Consider the following 19941-nt stretch of genomic DNA (forward strand, 5'->3'; position numbering starts at 1 on the left):
AGTCTGATTTCAAGAGCATATAAAAAGGACTTGGATCTCTCTTATCACAGAGAAAACATGTGACCTCATGATATAATGAGAAGACTGTAGATTTTTCCCAACATCATGTACAATTTCAAAACAAATTATCACCTGTTTCTGGTCAAACTGTTAAACATTAGCACTGTTATTAAATATGAAAAATAAACATAATTACTAAAGCAAATAGCAAAATAATTTCCATGATTTAGTGATTCTTACCTGTTCACTCTCCTAGGACACTTGTCTGGTTTAATATCTACCTCATAGAGGTAGACATCAATCTTTGGGATTTCAACTTGAAAACAGTTAGCCAGCAATTTAATGGGTTTGCCCATGGTGCCATAGCCAGGTCTTCTGGGCACCATGAGTAGGGGCTGGGCCCCAACGGGTCCTGCCAGGAAGAGGGAAAAAAAGTAACATTGTTATAAGCTGTGTTTGATAATCTTGCCAATCAGCGTATATTAGAATTTTAAGTATAGCTGATAATGGTTGAAGCCTAGTGATGAAAGACGACATTTCTGGGATCCCTGGGTGGCGCAGCGGTTTGGCGCCTGCATTTGGCCCAGGGCGCGATCCTGGAGACCCGGGATCGAGTCCCACGTCGGGCTCCCGGTGCATGGAGCCTGCTTCTCCCTCTGCCTGTGTCTCTGCCTCTCTCTCTCTCTCTCTCTGTGACTATCATAAGTAAATAAAAATTAAAAAAAAAAAGACGACATTTCTAATGCTTCAACTTTTTTCTCCCTAACTCACTCTCCTCATTTAAATAGATACACAAAAAACAATTGGTTATTTCTGGAAAGTTGTTTTAGAAGGGGTAGAAAATAGGGAGAGCAATCATATAAACCCAGATGAGCATGAGCAAGCACAAACCAGACCTAAAGAGTGTGAGATCAAACAACAATATAAATTTAATTTTTTGGGGATCCCTGGGTGGCGCAGCGGTTTGGCGCCTGCCTTTGGCTCAGGGCGCGATCCTGGAGACCCGGGATCGAGTCCCATATCAGGTTCCCGGTGCATGGAGCCTGCTTCTCCCTCTGCCTATGTCTCTGCCTCTCTCTCTCTCTCTCTCTGTGACTATCATAAATAAATAAATTAATAAAAAAATATATATATATAAATTTAATTTTTTAAAGATTTATTTATTCTAGAGAGAAAGTATGTGTGGGGGGGGCACTGACAGAGGGAGTGAGAATCTTTTTTTTTTTTTTTAAAGATTTTATTTATTTATTCATGAGACACAGAGAGAGAGAGGCAGAGACACACAGGCAGAGGGAGAAGCAGGCTCCATGCAGGGAGCCCGACGCGGGACTTGATCTCGGGTCTCCAGGATCACACCCTGGGCTGAAGGTGGCGCTAAATGGCTGAGCCACCTGGGCTGCCCGGGAGTGAGAATCTTAAGCTAACTCCAGGCTGAGCACAGAGCCCCATGTGGGGCTGATCCCATGACTTGTGCCTGTGCGGAAACTAAGAACTGGATGCTTTGGGGCACCTAGGTAGTAGCTCAGTTGGTTAGGCCTCTGAGTCTTGATTTCATTTCAGGTCATGATCTCAGAGCCTGTGTCAGGCTCCACGCTCAGCACAGTGTCTGCTTGTCCTTCTCCTTCCGCTCCTCCTCCCATCTGTATACTCTCTCTCTAATAAATAAATAAATATCTTAAAAAAAAAAGTTGGACACTTAACTGAATGCCCACTCAGGCGCTCCAATAACATAAATTTAAAGTACAATATAAGGATAAGAACAAATGAAAAATATAAAATAATAAAAGGATCAATAAGAAAACAAAGTACAAATTCGATATTTTGAAAATAATTTGAAAAGATAAATAAAATTGACAAACTCCAAGTGGATGGATGCCTGGATAGTTCAGTCAACCTCCAACTCTTGATTTCAGTTCAGGTCATATCTCAGGGTCGTGGGATCCAGCCGTGTAGGACTACACACTCAGCAGGGGGGTCTGTTTGAGATTTTCTTCCTCTCCCTCTGGCACTCCCCTTTCCCCCCACCTTGAGTGTGTGCGTGCCCTCTCTCTCTCTCAAATAAATCTTTAAAAAAAAAAAAAGAGGAGAAAAAATCATATAAGTGGAAAAAATGCTATCATTACAGATACTGAAGGTACAACATTATGTCAATAAATCTGGTGAAACAGAAAAGTTACTAGAGCAATACACCTTACTGACACACAAAAGTATATATAATTTGAGAAGTCCTTTGTTGGTAATAATATAAAATGGAAAATGATATTGTGGTTCCTCAAAACATTAAAAATAGAATTACTATATGATCCAGCAGTTCTATTGCAGGATACACATCCAAAAGAATTCAAAGCAGAATGTTGAAATAACTGCACACTTTTGCTCATAGCACCATCATTCACAACAGCCAAAAAATGGAAACAGCCTGAATGTCCACTGATGGATACATGGATAAAGAAAATGCAGTAATACATATAATAGAACACTAGCCTTATAAAGGAAGGAAATTCTGACACATCCTAAAACACAGATGAACCCTGTAGATTATGTTACATGAAATAAACCAGTCACCAAAGGACACTGTATGATTCCCCTTATTAATACCTTTAGTAATCAAACTCAGAAAAAGTACAAGGGTGGTTGCCAGGGTTGGAGAAAAGGGAGAATGGGGAAGCGCTGCTTAGTGGATGGAGCTGCAATTTTGTAAGATGAAGAGAGTTCTGGAGATTAGTTGTACACAATGTGAATGTACTTAAATACTATTGAACTGTATGCCAAAAAATTGTTAAGATGGTAAATTTAACCTTATGTGTACTTTATCACAGTTAAAAAAAAAAAAAACACCTTAAGTGATATATAGCATTAAGATTTTAAAGCCCAGGGCAGCCCTGTGGGGACACCTCTCACTCCTGAGAGCTCTCTCTATATCTCTGCTTAATAAACCTCCATTGCTTTGCTTAAAAAGGGGTGGGGGTGGGAGGCAGCCTGGGTGGCTCATTGGTTTAGCGCCGCCTTTATTTAGCCCGGGGCCTGATCCTGGAGACCCGGGATGGAGAGCCACGTCGGCTCCCGCATGGAGCCTGCTTCTCCCTCTGCTTGTGTCTCTGCGTCTCTCTCAGTCTCATGGATAAATAAATAAAAATCTTTAAAAAAAAAAAAAAAGATTTTAAAGCCTAAAATCTAGCTGTTAAATGAAGTTCAAACAACAAATTCAGTTAATAAATTAGTAACGATTATTTAAATGAACTGACATTTAAAATTATCTGAAAAAAAATTATCGGAAAAGTCCTTCGCCTATCTGAAAAAATGAAATCCACAATTAAAAATATTTCCAGGGGCCACCTGGCTGGCTTAGCCAGTAGAACATGTAACTCTTGATCCTGGGGTTCTGAGTTTGAGCCCCACGTTTGGTACAGATTACTTAAAAAAATAAAATCCTAAAAAAAAATTTCCCTGCCTTTGACTCAGGGCATGATCCCAGAATCCAGGATCGAGTCCCACATCAGGCTCCTGCAGAGAGCCTTCTTCCCCTCCCTCTGCCAATGTCTCTGCCTCTCTCTCGGTCTCTCATGAATAAATAAAATCTTTAAAAAAAAATTTGCACACATACACTAAGATACCAGATCCAGATAGTTCCATTAGAGAATTACAGCAAACATTACAGGAAAAAAATGCTGATCTTTTACAAACTCCTCTATAGAACAGGAAAAAGTTGGGATGCCTGGGTGGCTCAGTGGTTGAGTGTCTACCTTTGGCTCAGGACATGATCCCAGAGTCCCAGGATTGAGTCCCACATTGAGTCCCACATCAGTTTCCCCATGGGGAGCCTGCTTCTCCCTGTGCCTCTCTTGGTCTCTCATGAATAAATAAATAAGATCTTTAAGAAAAAACAGAAAGAATAGGAAAAAGCAAGTATACCCCAATTCAATATATGATGCCAGAAAAACTCTGATACTAAAACCTGACAAGACTATTATGAAAAAGAAAAATAAATCACAGGACAGTATCATTCATGAATATACCTAAAAAATTCTAAACAAAATGTTAACAAAATCTAGCAATGTATCAAAAGGATAATGCATCTTGACCAAGATTAATTTATTATCAGGATTAAAAGTCAACAAGTCGTCTTTCACTGTGGATAAAAGTACATTAAAGTGCTGCCTATATTATTATTATCATTATTATTTTAGTTTTGTTTTCATACATTTGTAAAACCTCTTCTGAGGACATTATCTTTCCTGCTATCCTAGATAATACTGATAATATCCTAGGTATCACTGAGTAATTCCAGACTAGGTCATAATTGTAGCTTTGCTATTTATCTAACCACTTGACTTCTGTCAAATATAGGTGGCCCTGAAACTCCTATTTTCTTATCTATAAAATGGGAATAATATCTGCTCTGCCACGTTCTTATGAACCTTATCAGGTGAAATTAGAAAATGTACAATAGGGATGTCCGGTGGCTCAGTGGTTGAGAGTCTGCCTTCGGCTCAGGGCATGACCCCGGAGTCCCGGGATGGGAGTCCTGCATCAGGTTCCCTGCAAGGAGCTGCTTCTCCTCTGCCTATGTCTCTGCCTCCCTCTGTCTCTCATGAATAAATAAATAAAATAAAATAAAAAAGAAAGAAAGGAAAATGTACGATAGTGGGGTGCCTGGCTGGCTCAGATAGTACAGTATGCTGACTATTGATCTTAGGGTTTGAGTCTGAGCCCAAGATTGAGTGAGGAGTTTACGTAAAATATTTTTTTAAATAAAGAAAATGTGTAATAGCTAAAATTTATCAAGCTCTTACCATATCTCAGGCAATGCACTATTTGCTTTAGATGTATTCTCTCATTTAATCTTCATACAAACCCTAAAATAATTTTATAGATGAGGAAAACTGAAATGATTTGCCTAAAATGTCATAATAGCAAATAGAACTGAGATTGGAACTATCCTGTTGAGCTATTTTGTTCCACTGGTATATCTGTCCATCCTTTTGCCAGTAACACACCGTCCTGATTACCAGTTTTGTAGTAAGTGTAGTTTTGAAGTAGTTTTGAAGTCAGATAGTATCAATCTTCTGACATCATTCTCCTTCAATACTGTGTAGCTATCCTGGTAATTTTACCTTTCCTTCTGGACTTTAGAATCAGTATCCACAAAATAACTTACTGAGATTTTGACTGGGATTATGCTAAATATATAAACCAAGTTGGGAAACAACTGACATCTTTACAATACTGAGTCTTCCTATTCATGTACATGGAATATCATCTCTCTATACATTTAGGTGTTCTTTGATTTCTTTCATCAGAATTTTGTAGCTTTCCTAATATCTTGTACCTATTTTGTTAGATTTATACCTAAGTAATTGGGGCTACTATAAATACTATTGTGCTCTTAATTTCAAATTTTAATTGTTCATTGCTTGTCTATAATCCAAGATCTACTATAAGATTACAATCAATCAAGACAGGGTGGTATTAGTCAAAAAACACATAAAAAGAAAATAGAACAGAAAGTCTCAAATTGATCCACACAAATACAGTCAACTGATCTTTGACAAAGGAACACAAGCAATTCAATGGAAAAAAGATAGCCTTCTCAACAAATGGTGACGAACAAGTGGATATACACATGCAAAACAACAATAAAGGAAAAAAAAAAGAATCTAGACACAGACCTAATATCTTTTTCAAAAGTTAACTCAATGGGGCACCTGGGTGGCTTAGCATCTGACTCCTGATTTCTGCTCAGGTCATGATTTCAGCGTCATGGGAACAAGCGTGGCATCAGGCTCTATGGCCTGCTTAGGATTCTCTCTCCCCCACTCTGCCCCTCTGCCCATCCTTGCTCTAAAACAAACAAAGCAAAAAGCCTCAAGATGGCCCACAGACCTCAATATAAAATGCAAAACTATAAAAGTCCTAGAAGATAACACAGTTGAAACCTTTGTGTTTGGTGATGACATCAAAAGCACAATCCCATGAAATAAAAAAACTGGTAAACTTTCATTAAAATTAAACTTCTAATCTGCAAAAGAGAATAAAACACAAGCCACAGAGAGAAAATATCTGCAAAACACAGATCTGATAAAGAAATGGTATCCAAGATACACAAAGACCTTTTAAAACTCAAAAATAAAAACAATTAAAAATAGACTGACGATCTGAATAGATACCTCACCAAAGATATACAGATAGAAAGAAAGCATATAAAAAGATGGTCAACATCATATTGACAGTAGGGAATTCCAAACTTAAAGAAACGAGATACCACTACACACCTATACAAATGCCAAAATCCAAAACACTAATATCAAATACTGACAAGTCACTGCTGGTAGGACTGCAAAGTGGTATAGCCAGTTGGGAAAAAAGTTAAGCAGTTTCTTACAAAACCACACATACTATTATTATAGTATTCAGAAATCGTTCTCCTTAGTATTTACTCAGTTAGTTGAAAACTTATATCCATAAAAAAACCTGCACATGAATGTTGATAGTGGCGTTAGTCATAATTGTCAAAACTTGTCCTTCAGTAGGTGAGTGGATAACTAGTACATCTAGACAGTGGAACATTATTCATCTCTAAAAAAAAGAAATGTATTATCAAGCATGAAGATACATGGAGAAATCTTAAATCCATACTACTAAGTGAAAAAAGCCAAACTAAAAAGGCTATGTATTATATGATTCAATTATATGACATTTTGGAAAAGGTAAAATTACGGAAACAATAAGAAAATTAGTGGTTTCCAAAGCCTTATGGGGTGGAAGTGATGAATAGGTGGAACACAGGGGATTTTAATTCTACTCTGTAGGATATTGTAATGATGGATATAGGTTACCACACATCTGTCAAAACCCACAGAATGCACAACACAAAGAGTGAACCCTAAGATAGACTACAGACTTCAGATAAGAATAATGTATCAATACTGGATCCCTAATTGTAATAAATGTAACAAACTAAAGCAGTAATACAGAGAACTGGTTGGAAGGGGAACAATGGAATATATGGGAATGCCTGTTACTTTCCAATTTTTCTATAAACTCAAACTACTAAAAAAAAAACTCTTAATTTTTACAAATGCATGTACATTTTGACCTAGTAATTCCATTTCTAAGTATTTATCTACACATATACTTCCACAGGTTAAAAAAAAAAAGACATTTGTGCAAGTATATCCTTGTCATAACAAAGAACTGAAATGTAAGCCCAATGAGGGTGGGAGTTTTGTCAGTTTCCTGTACTGATCTATAATTTCCAGAACCATTCCTGGCATACAGTAAATAATAAATGTGTTAAATAAATGAGATGAATAAATCAGAGCCCAATTATTGTTACAACCATGCAATGGAAAAATAACCTTTAACTATTAACATTAAAAAGAAGAAAAGAAAAAGAACAGAGAACTTCCTTAGTATCAATAGAGGTAGGTTATACGAAAAAAACAGTGCAGGATAGGATATAAAATCCATGTTCATTTGGATGAGAAAACAGAATAGACACTCATGGTAGACATATACAACCTACATTCATATTATACAGTGTACACACTATTAGAATATATTAGGACACCATGATAGTGAGAGCAATGACTGCCTTCAGAGAGGGAACTAGATGGCTGGGGGCCTAAGAAAGAAGATTGTTTTTTTTTTTCTCCCTATATAATCTATTCTGATACCCAACACTTGTTGCTGTAACACAAATCAGCTATCTTTTTTTTTTTTTTTTAAGATTTTATTTATCTATTCATGAGACACACAGGGGGTGGGGGTGGGGGGCAGAGACACAGGCAGAGGGAGAAGCAGGCTCCATGCAGGGAGCCCGATGTGGGACTCCCAGGGACGCCAGGATCAAGCCCAGAGCCAAAGGCAGGTGCCCAACCGCTGAGTCACCCAGGCGTCCCAATAAATCAGCTTACATGCAACTGTAAATAGGGAAATTATGTATGTCACTTTGGCACAGACTTACTTTGGTTCATATGTGGTTTTCTTCAGCCTATTAATGCTTTTGCTTTAACAAGCAACAGCAGTTGAACACAAATACGCTAACAATGAATACAACAAACGACAGAGTAATACAGTATTGTCCATGAAACTCCTTATACCTAAGGTCTTCCCTCTGGTTAAGCCACATGGTTGGACTTTTGCATGATTTCCTCTGAAGTCTGTACTATTTGCCTTTATCTCAGCAATGTGGCTGTCTCAAACCTTCCTCACAACCCATTTCATAGAGCTACCATCATCTTTTTTAAATATCTTAATGTAAAGCCTTATGCTTATAGTACTTATTTACTAGAACTTTTTTTTTTTTTGCTTCTAGTAGTATTTTTTAAGGGATATCCACATCATACAATTTACCCACTTAAAGTATACAATGGTTTTTAGTATATTCACAGATTTGTACAACCATCATAATCAATTTTAGAACATCTTCCTCATCCCAAAATGAAACCCTGCACCCCTTCACCATCATCTCCCTATTCCCCCAACGAAAGACAACTATTAATCTACTTTGTCCCTATAGATTTGCCTATTCTGGAAGTTTCACATAAATGGAATCATGTAACATGTGCTCCTTTATAACTCCTTTCACTTAGCATGTTTTCAAGGTTCATCCACCTTGCAGCATTTATCAGACTTCATTCCTTTTTATTCCCAATATTCCATTGTTTGGATATTCCACCTTTTATTTATCCATTAAACATTTGATGGACATTTTGATTGTTTCCACTTTTTGGCTATTATGATAACTAATACTGTTATGAATTCTCATACCATGTCCTTGTATGGACATAAGTCTTTTTTTTTTCTTTTTCTAAGATTTTATCTATTTTTTTCATGAGAACACAGAAAGACAGGCAGAGACACAGGCAGAGGGAGAAGCAGGCTCCTCACATGGAGCTCCATGTGGGACCCATCCCCGGACCCAGATCACACCCTGAGCCAAAGGCAAGAGCTAAACTGCTGAGCTACCCAGGCATCCCTGGACATAAGTTTTCTTTTCTCTTGAGTAGATTCCTAGGGATGGAATTACTGGATCATTAATTAGCCTTTTGAGGAACTGCCAGAATGTTTTCCAATGAATATGGATTTAATATGTTTAATGGTTGCAGTATTTTATTAGAATTTTCAGTTTCTATTATATTCTAGTTAAAAAGTTGCATAGATTTTTAAGATTTTTTTTAAAGCAATCTCTACACCCAACATGGGGCTCAAACTTACAACCCTGAGATCAAGAGTCACCTGTTCTAGGGGATTCCTGGATGGCTCAGCGGTTTGGCGCCAGCCTTCGGCCCAGGGCGTGATCCTGGAGACCTGGGATTGAATCCTGCATCAGGCTCGTTGCATGGGGCCTGCTTCTCCCTCTGCCTGTGTGTCTCTGCCCCTCTCTCTGTGTCTTTCATGAATGAATAAAATCTTAGGGGAAAAAAAAAAAAAGAGTCACCTGTTCTACCAAATAAGCCAGCTGGGAGCCCCAAAGTTGCATAGGTTTTGACTCCTTCAAGTCTATTCCCATCCCTGGCCCCATTAAGGTTTAGTATGATTGCATATATTACACTATCACACTATAGCAGAAACACCTGTGTATCCCTTTATATCTTTTTGAATTTTGAATCATATGCTATTATGGCCTACTTTAAAAAAAAATCAAGATAAAATTCACCTTGCTAACGAAACAAGCTATTCACTAAATGGAACGTAGAAGTTTTGTTTAGTCTATTCCTTTCCAAATTACATTCTAGGAAAGAGATCATAATCAGTAGCTGAATATCTCATGTGACAATAAAAGACAGCAGTACGTCTTTACCACTCTTTCCATCAAGAAGTGGCGGCTTTCCTTTCCCCTTGAATCTGGGCTGTCCCTGGACTTCCACTGTGTGACTTCTGAGACTGGGCTTTAAGAGATCTGCAGCTTCTGCTTTGGAATGCTACTTCTTGAAAACCAGCCTCCATACTACAAGGAAGTCCAACTGGCCACATGGAAAGGCCAAAGTGGAGCCGAGCCCAGACTCCCAGACTCTTCCTTCTTTTCTCCCATGTGACAGTACCAGTTGAGGTTCTAGCCACAAAATCTTGAGAAATGCTAAACTGCTGCTGTTGTTTTAATTCCACTAACGCAGTAATGGATAACCAAAACATTCATCATTGTAGAAAAATATGGAGAAAATGTCTCATAAGAAAAACAATGGCATAATAAGTTACTGTATTTATATGGTTTCTTTGCTCACTACTAATCCTCTCCAACTCCAATAGTCTCCCTTCTTGAGGTTTCAATTTCATCTTTTGTTATTCCACTGCATATCTTTAAGTAGTATTATATAAAAAGACATTGGAGGAGGGCAGATTTTTCCAAGGCTTTACACATTTAAAAATGTCTGTTACATTATATACAAACTATCTAAAATGAACCCATACATTCAAAACTTTGATTTTCAAATTTCCATAGACATTATCTTCTAGTATTTGGTATTGTGACTGCTTTTTCTGTATGCATTCTTTGTATTTGAGACTTGAGAATCCATAAATATGTCCTTGTGTTAGTTCAAAACATATGTTCAATTTTCTTTTTTATTTTATTTTACTTTTGTTCAATTTTCAATTGAGATCAATATTTCAGAAAGGTTCCATTATTTATTTTTATCTTTCTCAAACACCTCTACAATTTGCCCTCAGTGGGCTGCATGTATGGATTCTATATCCAACCCAGTTGCTACTATAGCCCTGTAAATACAGTTGTTTAGGGGTGTCTGGGTGGCTCAGTTGGTTAAGTATTTGACATCGGCTTGGGTCACAATCTCAGGGTCCTGCAATTGAACCCCATGTGGGATCCCCACTGAGCAAGGAGTCTGCTGCTTCTTCTCTTTCTGCCCCTTCCACCTGCTTGTGCTCTGCCTGCCTCTCATATAAATAAATATAATCTTTAAAAAATATATAGTTGTTCATAAATGTTTTTTTAATTTGCGACCAATAGCTTCCATATCTGAAGTCTGGTTTTGTTTTCACTGTCTATTGTCTTTCTTGCTCATGGTATCCTGATAGCATGTATATCCTGAAAAATAATTTGTAGAAATAATTTGAGAACTAGGATAAAGATATATTCCCTAAGAAAAGATTTGCATTTGTTTCTTTCTATCAGGTTCCTGGGAATACTACCGGTCCAATGCAACTTAAATTCAAATTATAGTTTAAGCTTCCAGTGAGGATCATCCATTTCAAGATTACTCTCACCTTCAGTATATAGCATTTGAGGGGCCCAGTTTATGCTACAGAAGGTCTCCTGTATTCTACTCTCCATCATGTGCAGACTCTGGACTTTCAATTCTGTTCACTTTACATTTTCAGGCATCAAAATTTAGTTTCCAAGATCAGCAAATGCCCTCAGGGGAAAAGTGGCTCTTATGGTCATTACTTCTCTAGGTTTCCATTTCTCTTCCATTTTAGCCTGGTAATTACAGGCATACACCACAGAACTGATTTTTTTTCCTGTAAAATACGTCTTGGTTTTTAAAATCTAAACTTAGAATATGTTTAGAGATCTTTCAATGTATTTTTTTCAAATTATTCTTATATAACAAATGTTTACACTATGTTCCCCAAACTCATTACAACTTTTTTTTTAAAGCAAGACAACGTATAAAGAAAAGTTTCAAGTTACACTCCAATGCAACTGGTAGACTATCAGACATCATACATACAAGTTTTTTTTTTGCTTTTGTTTTAATTAAAGTTAGTTAACATGGAGTGTATTAGGTTCAGGGTACAAACACAAGTTTTTTAAAGCCTGCTGAGTATCAACAGAGTGACTGTGGTGGTGATGAAAAGAAAACCATGAAACCTCATGGTAACCAACAAAGCAAAACCCTACAGTAGATATACAAAAGATAAAAAGAAAAGAATCTAAGCGCCCATTAAAGAAAATCACAAAGACAAAGGAAGAGAGCAGAGAAGAAAGGAATTTTCTTTTATTGGCATAAAAAAAGAAACATTTTTCTTGGCATAAAAATAGAAACATAGAAACATAGAAAAATGTTTCTATTTTTATGCTAATACCATACTGTTTTATTAACACAACTTTGTAATATAGTTTGAAATCAGGGACCATGATTCCTCCAGTTTTGTTGTTCTTTCTCAAAGTTGCTTGGCTCTTTGTGGTCTTTTGTGGCTTAACACAAATTTTAGGACTGTTTGTTCTATTTCTGTGGAAAATGCCAATGGAATTTTGATAGAGATTGTACTGAACCTGCAGACTGCTTTAGGTAGTATGGCATTTTTACAATATTAATTTTTCTAATCCAAGAGCACTTTCCATTTGTGTTGTCTTCAGTTTCTTTTATCAATGTCTGACAGTTTTCAGTATTGTTTTTCACCTCCTTGGTTAAATTTATTTCTAGGTATTTTCTTCTTTTTGATTCAGCTGAAGATGAGACTTTTCTTAATTTTTCTGTTAGATTGATTACTAAGCATACAAAGTATAACAAATTTTGTATATTGCTTTTACATCCTGCAACTTCACTGAATTCATATATTAGACTGGATAGTTTTTTGGTGGTCTTCCAGGTTTTCTATACATATGTAATATGTCATCTGCAAATAGTGACATCTTTACTTCTTCCTCTTAGGAAGGATGCCTTTTATTTCTTCTTGCCTAATTGTTCTGGCTAGTACTTCTAGTACTCTATGGAATAAAAGTGGCGAGGGTCGGCATTTTTGTCTTGTTCCTGAACTTACAAGAAACATTTTCAGCTTTTTACTGTTGAGTAGGATAGTAGTTGTGGCCTTGTCACATATAGACATTATTATGTTGAGGTATGTTCAGCTGTCTTATTTTAAAAATGAGATAAACCTATACATTCTAGATGTGCTTGGCTTTAAGCTATAAAAAAATATAGCTCTTTAACAAATATTAACAGGCATCTACAACAGGTCATACAATATACTTAGTGCACTTCTCTGCACTGAGCACCTAGTATTTGGGGGGAGGTAGAGAGGGAAACAGGCATAAAGAATTTTTTCCCTTCATATGAATTTCAGAAGTAGACATACCAAATCAAAGGATATGAACAGAAATGTATTTCTGACTCCTGATACTTACTGCCAAATAGCATATGAACACATTAATATCATAAGATCTCTCTCTTATCCTTTCTAGCATTAGGCATACAATTTTAAAATATCTTTTATTTGTTAATAAAATAACCTTCTGCTATTTTATTTACAAGTGATTACTATCAAGATTGGCTTAAAACTAATATGTAATGTTCCTATATACCCCATTCTCTAATGAAACTCACTGCCCCCATAGGTAATTAAAAAAAAAAAAAAAAAAAAAAAAAGCATGGGGCACCTGGTCGGCTCAGTCAGAGGAGCATGCGGCTCTTGATTTCAGGGTGGTGAGTTTGAGCCCCATACTGGGTGCAGATTGCTAAAATAAATAAAACTTAAAAGAAAATAAAAAACATAAAAGGTCATTTATCTACTTTATTTATTCAACAATTATTATGTTCAAGTTTTTATAGATACAGAGATTAATAAGTCAGCTATTTGCTTTAAGTAGTTCCTAATATATTAGGGAGGGGGATATTCCATCTTAATATGTAAGGAATGTTAACAATAGCTATCTTTATTAATAAATGTTTTAAAGACTTATTTTAGAGAGAGCAAGAGAGCATTCATGCATAAGTAGGAGGAGCAGAGGGAGGAGGGAGAAGGACAGACTCTCAAGCAGGCTCCACGGAGTAGGAGCCCCAGGTGGGGTTCAATCCCACAACCCTGAGATCATGACTGAGCCAAAGTCAAGAGTCTGGCACTTAACCAACTGAGCCAACCAGGCGCCCCTACCTTTATTATTAAATATTTGAAACACATTTTGTGATTTCTTGCAACATAACTTTTGAGGCAGGTACTATATTATACTGAGAAAACTTGAAGCATAGGAAGATTTAAAAACATGTTCACAGTTAGAAAATGGCAAAGCCAGGATTTGCAATTAGTCAGTTTGATTCGGAGCCTCCATTTTTAACCGTTACTCTATACCATTCATTATACCATTACACTACTACAAACTAACATCTGCTGAAAGTCTATCATTCACTAAATCATTCATTGTCTCATTAATCTGTTCAACAAATCATTGCCTCCAACTGTCAAGCATTGTTCAGGCCCAGGTGAAGAATAATTTTAAAAATATTAATAAAGAGTTAATCTTCAAGAAGCTTTTATGGGAGGGTTGGATGGGTAGATTATATTGCATTTCTTTTTTTGCCAGTCGTGTAGGATTGAATGCTGTAAAGAAAAATAAAATACAGTAAGGGGATAGGGGCACCTGGGTAGCTAAGTCACTTAAGCATCTGACTCTTATTTCAGCTCAGGTAATCTCAGGGTTGTGAGATTGAGTCCCGCATGGAGCTCTGTGCTGGACATGCAGCCTACTTTAGATCCTCTCTCTTCCTCCCCCCCTCTGCCTCTCATCCCCCCACAAAAATAAATGTTAAGGGGATAAACAGGGGAAGGGTTGGAAAATTAACATTAACAATTTTAGATGGGTTTGTTAAAGACCTCTATGAAAGGGTGACAGGTCAGCAGAAAACAGAGGAAGTGAGAAAAAGAGTCATGCGTGCATTTGGAAGAACATTGCAGGCAGAGGAAAAATCAAGTTTAGAGGAAAAAGCAGAAGTTTGCTTGGTGAAGAACGGCAAAGAGACCACTATGTCTGGACCACAGTGAGCAAGAAAAGAATAAGAGATGAGGTCAGAAAATAATGGGAGATCAGATTATACGGGATTTGAAAACCATGATGAGTTCTTTGGATTGTATTCTGAAACATAAAAACCAACAAAGGGTTCTACATCAAGAAGCATTATGATTTGATTTTTTTTTTTTTAAAACAATCACTCTGGCTGCTGTATGAAAAACTGTATGTAAAGGTACAAGCAGAGAGACCAGTTAGCAGACTAGCTGATTGTCCAAGCAAAGTATAATATTGGCTAGGGATGGGGTTGTAGCACTTGGGGGAGTGATGTTGATGTGGAAAACATTTATAAGGTAGACCTGATAGGAACTGCTAATGGATTAAGGGTGTGTGTGTGGTGTGAGAGAAAAGATCTCTCAAGGATGTTTGTTTTCAGTCTAAGCAACTAAAAGAACGGAAGTGTCATTTATTGAGTTAGGAATGACTCAGGATCAAATTTGGAGAGGAAATAAATTTTTAGGACATGCTAAGCTTGATGGGTCTATACAATGAGGTGTCTAGTAGGCAATTAGATGTGTGTAAAGTTCAAGGGAGAGGTCCAGGCTAGAGTCATAAATGTGAGTGTCCTTGGCATACAGTGCTATTTGAAACCACTGGACTGGAGATTACCCAAACTGTGGTAGGATACAGAAGAACACTAAGCGCTGGGATACTCCCAATGTTCAGAGATTGGGGAAATGAAGAGGGCATAATAAAGGAGGCAAAAAAGTGATATCCAGTAAGGTTGAGAAGAACCTGGAAAGAGTGGTACCAAGGAAAAAGTGAAAAAGGAATGTTTCAGGGTGCCTAGGTGGCAGAGTGGATTAAGTTTGCAACTCTTGGTTTCAGCTCAGGTCATGATCTCAGGGTCAGGAGATAGAGCCCCACATCAGGCTATGCACTCAGTGTAGAGTCTGCTTGAGATTCTCTCTCTCCCTCTCCCTCTCCCACTTGTGCTTTTGTATCTTACTCTCTAAAAAATAAATCAATCTAAAAAAATGTTTCAAGAAGGGAGCAACTTAAATAAAGTCAAATAAAATGAAGATTTGGGAATTGACTATGAGTTTAGCTAACTCTATACTGATGTTGATAAGAGCAATTTCAGGGCACCTGGGTGGCTCAGTGGTTTAGTGACTGCCTTTGGCTCAGGGAGTGATCCCGGGGTCCTGGGATCCTGGGATTCCTTTGCCTGTGTCTCTGACTCTCTCTCTGTGTCTCTCATGAATAAATGAATAAAATCTTAAAAAAAAAAAAAGAGCAATTTCAGCAAAGTAGTGGGAACCAAAACTTCACTGGAGTAAGTTTGAAAAGAATCCCCTGCATGTGATCAAGACTTTAAGTCCTAGCAGTTAACAGTAAATTGAAAGGAACATGTTAAACTACACAATGAAGATGGAACCAGCAAAATCCAGACTGTGATAACTCTAAAAGAACAAACAATCCATAAACTGCATAGGATAAAAGGATAGAAAACTTACAGATTAAAAAAGACACTTAAAAGACATAGCAATCACGAACGCATAAAAAAGAAGGGGAATATATACGCGCACACACACACACACACACACAATGGAATATTAGCCATAAAAAAAGAATGAAATCTTGCCATTGCAACATGGACAGATCTAGAGAATATAATGCTAAGTGAAATACATTAGTCAGAGAAAGACAAATGCCATACTTTATATATATGAGGAATTTAAGAAACAAAACAAATGAAAAAAAGAGACAGACTTTTCAATATAGAGAACTGATGGTTACCAGAGGGGAGGAGAATAAGGGATAGGTGAAATACGTAAAGGGGATTAGGAACACACTTACCATGATGAGCACTGAGTAATGTATAGGATTGTTGAATCACTATACTGTACACATGAAATTAACATAACAGTGTATATTAACTGTACTAGAATTTTAAAAAGACAATCATAACGTGTGAAATTTATTTGGATCTGAACTCAAAAATGAAAATAAAGGGCAAATTAGAAAAAAGTACAGCCAAGTAGAAGTTTGAACACTAGATATTTGATATCAACAATTATTATTTTGCTGTGATAATGGTACTACTATGGTTTATGTAAAGAGCCCGTATCTTTTGTAAATACTCAGTAGCTATTTATGAATGAAATAGTATTATGAGTAGAATATGCTTCAAAAAAATACAAGGGACGGGACATTAGAAGGGACACAACTGGATAGGAGTTTATGATTGCTAGGTTTGGGTGATGGGTACGTGGTAGCTTATTACATAATTCTGCCTATTTGTAAGTGTCTTCAATTCTCTATTACAAAAGTCTTAAGAAATAAGAAAAGAAGTGCCATTTCCTTTGCATACTTAAACTCTTTACCATCCCATTGTACAAACAAGGAAATTAAAGTTAAGGAAGAAAAAAAAATAAAGTTAAGGAAGATTAAATGTACCACTCAAGTCACAGTTAACTTTTTAAATAAACTTTTTTAAATGTATTTTTATTTATTTATTTATTTATTTATCTATTTATTTATTTGAGAAAGTGAGAGAGAGCAAGAGGGAACATGTGTACATGGGCGTGCACAAGCAGAGCGAAGAACAGAAGGGAGAGGAAGAGAGAATTTGAGGCCACTCTGCGCTGAGCTCGGAGCCTGATGTAGGGCTCAATCTCATGACCCTGAGATCATGACCGGAGCCAAAACCAAGATGCTCAACTGAGCCACCCAGGCACCCCTAGGCTTTTTTTTTTTTTTTTTTTTTTAAGAGCAGTTTTAGGTTCACAGCAAAATCAAGCAGACGGTAAATATGCCTCCTGCCCACACATCCCCATAGCCTCCCAATTCACATCCCCACACCCAAGTGGTACATTTGTTACAATCACTGAATCTACAATGACACATCATTATCAAGTCAGTTAATCTGAGAGCCAGATTTGTCTCTAAAACCCATGCTTTGTACACTATATCACACTGCCAATTTTTTCCCCATCATTTTGTCGGGTGCTATTTATACAAACTGGCAAAAAAACAAAATTGTTTCATGAATAAGCAATGTAACAAACTATCGTTATTATAAAATCATCAAGTTTAAGTATCCAAAAAATACTTTAAGTTAATGAAGCAATTCTGTCAATGCAACAAATTATACTCCCATGAAGCATTTTCAGTTATTTAACAAATACATATACTGCCCACTAGATTTGAAGATATAATTACATGGAAATACAAAGCACTATCTGGAACTTCTCTCCACCTCAAATGTTTCTTTCAGTAGTTATAGTAAGTACTGGCTAGTTATCAACTGACCACATTAAACTTCGAACATAAAACAATATACATTCACAGGATGTTATGTTATTCAGGGATCTAACGTCTAACTTGTATTAGTTTTTTGAGTCCCAAGCTAAATAATGGCCTACAGCAAATGAACGATGAAAAACAGTGGATAAATCAACGATAGCATATACTATTGCCTATTATGAAAATAGTAGATTTTCACTGGGAACTTCTCCTCCAATATTTATGGAATACATCTTGTTTCAACAATTCTACTTCTAGGAATTTATCCTAAAGCAATTAGGGCACCGCGCACGCGCACACACATGGATACTTAGCAAAGTTTTATTTACAATGAAAAATAATAAATAAACCTAAACCACCATCAATGTGACTGATTAAATAGGCACCGAGTAAAGATCATCACAGTGCGGTAAAAATGTAAGTACTATTATGGAAAAAATGTCCAGGCCACTTTACTAAGTAGAAAAAGCAGGCTAAAAACAATTAATGAAAAAAAAAACAATTAATAATGGATGGAGAGATGGATGGATGTCTGGGAAGACAGACAAAATAATTAGCAATGATTTTATCCAGAGCATGGGATATTATTTTCACTTTCCACTTTTTTTTTTTTTAAGATTTATGTATTCATGTGAGAGACAGTAAGAGCGTGCAAGGGAAAGGGCAGAGGGGAGAGGGAGAGAAAGTCACAAGCAGGCTCCACGCTGAGCAAGGAGCCCATCAACGGCGCTTGATCTCACAACCCTGAGATCAGGACCTGAGCTGAAACCAAGAGTTGGAGGCTTAACCCACTGCATCACCCAGGCACCCCTTCACTTTCTACTTTACTCTATTGTTTGCTTTTTAAAAACAATAAATAAGTGTTTTTATACCAAGGAAAAAATTTGTTTTTTTGTTTTGGAAAAATATATTGTATGCTTCAAACTTTGACATAATAAAACATCTGTTTACTACATGAACTTACAAGGATAAGCAGTAAACATTAGCATGAAATTTTAGTAACCTCCCGCCTACTAGTTCTACGTATTCATTCAATGAACCTGTACAAACAGCACACTTATTACCATATTACATTTATTATTTCACTATAGCCAAATAATCTCTTGTAGAAATTCAGCCTGCTGAGGGTAAAATTTCTCAGATGGCAGTACTGGGGAACAATTGTTTTGTTTTGTTTAAAGATTTTATTTATTTATTCATGACAGACAACGAGAGAGGCAGAGACACAGGAAGAGGGAGAAGCAGGCTCCCTGTGGGGATCCCTTTGCCGGACTTGATCCTGGGTCTCCAGTTTCACGAAGCACGCTACCCAAAGAGGTCCCGCACTACAGAAATGCCTTGAGATTTACTTCATAATTAAAGGTGGGGTAACTTCTGAAAAACTTTGGTCAGCCAAGCAAAAATTTTAGGAAAATTTTGAGTAATTTTAAAGTAATGCCACTTTTATGTTAAACATACAGACAGAAATCAAGTCTTAATTTAGAAATCAGAAGTTTCTTTTAAAAAAAGGAAGACTTGGGGATCCCTGGGTGGCGCAGCGGTTTGGCGCCTGCCTTTGGCCCAGGGCGCAATCCTGGAGACCCGGGATCGAATCCCACGTCGGGCTCCCGGTGCATGGAGCCTGCTTCTCCCTCTGCCTGTGTCTCTGCCTCTCTCTCTCTCTCTGTATGACTATCGTAAATAAATAAAAAAATAATAAAAAAAATAAAAAAAAATAAAATAAAAAAGGAAGACTTAATTGCTAAGATATAAGCCCATTTTGCAATCTATTCTTTGAAAGCTTTTTAAAAAATTTCGATACATTAATGAACTTCTTTTGTTAGAAGATTTAGAAATCACTTAAAATATCAAGTATTGGGGAGGTGCTGAGTGGTTCAGTTGGTTAAGCGTCTGCCTTCATGAAGCTCAGGTCACGATCCCAGAGTCCTGAGATCGAACCCTGCACC

The 19941-nt window shown here is 36.9% G+C and overlaps 1 protein-coding gene across 2 annotated transcripts in view; it reads right to left on the reverse strand.

Annotated features, from left to right (window-relative positions):
• Nucleotides 1-19941, reverse strand: part of AGO3 (argonaute RISC catalytic component 3) — a 117075-nt gene that overhangs the window by 91564 nt on the left and 5570 nt on the right. Inside the window, exon 2 of one of the 2 annotated variants that reach the window (XM_055341622.1) lies at nt 241-412. In XM_055341622.1, the coding sequence (XP_055197597.1) occupies nt 241-412 (172 nt within the window). Of the gene's footprint in view, nt 1-240; nt 413-19941 lie in introns of those variants that run through there. The other variant, XM_055341623.1, reaches the window with a different exon arrangement.

The sequence above is a fragment of the Nyctereutes procyonoides genome, unplaced genomic scaffold (assembly GCF_905146905.1).
Source record: "Nyctereutes procyonoides isolate TBG_1078 unplaced genomic scaffold, NYPRO_anot_genome, whole genome shotgun sequence".
NCBI classification, from domain to species: domain Eukaryota; kingdom Metazoa; phylum Chordata; class Mammalia; order Carnivora; family Canidae; genus Nyctereutes; species Nyctereutes procyonoides.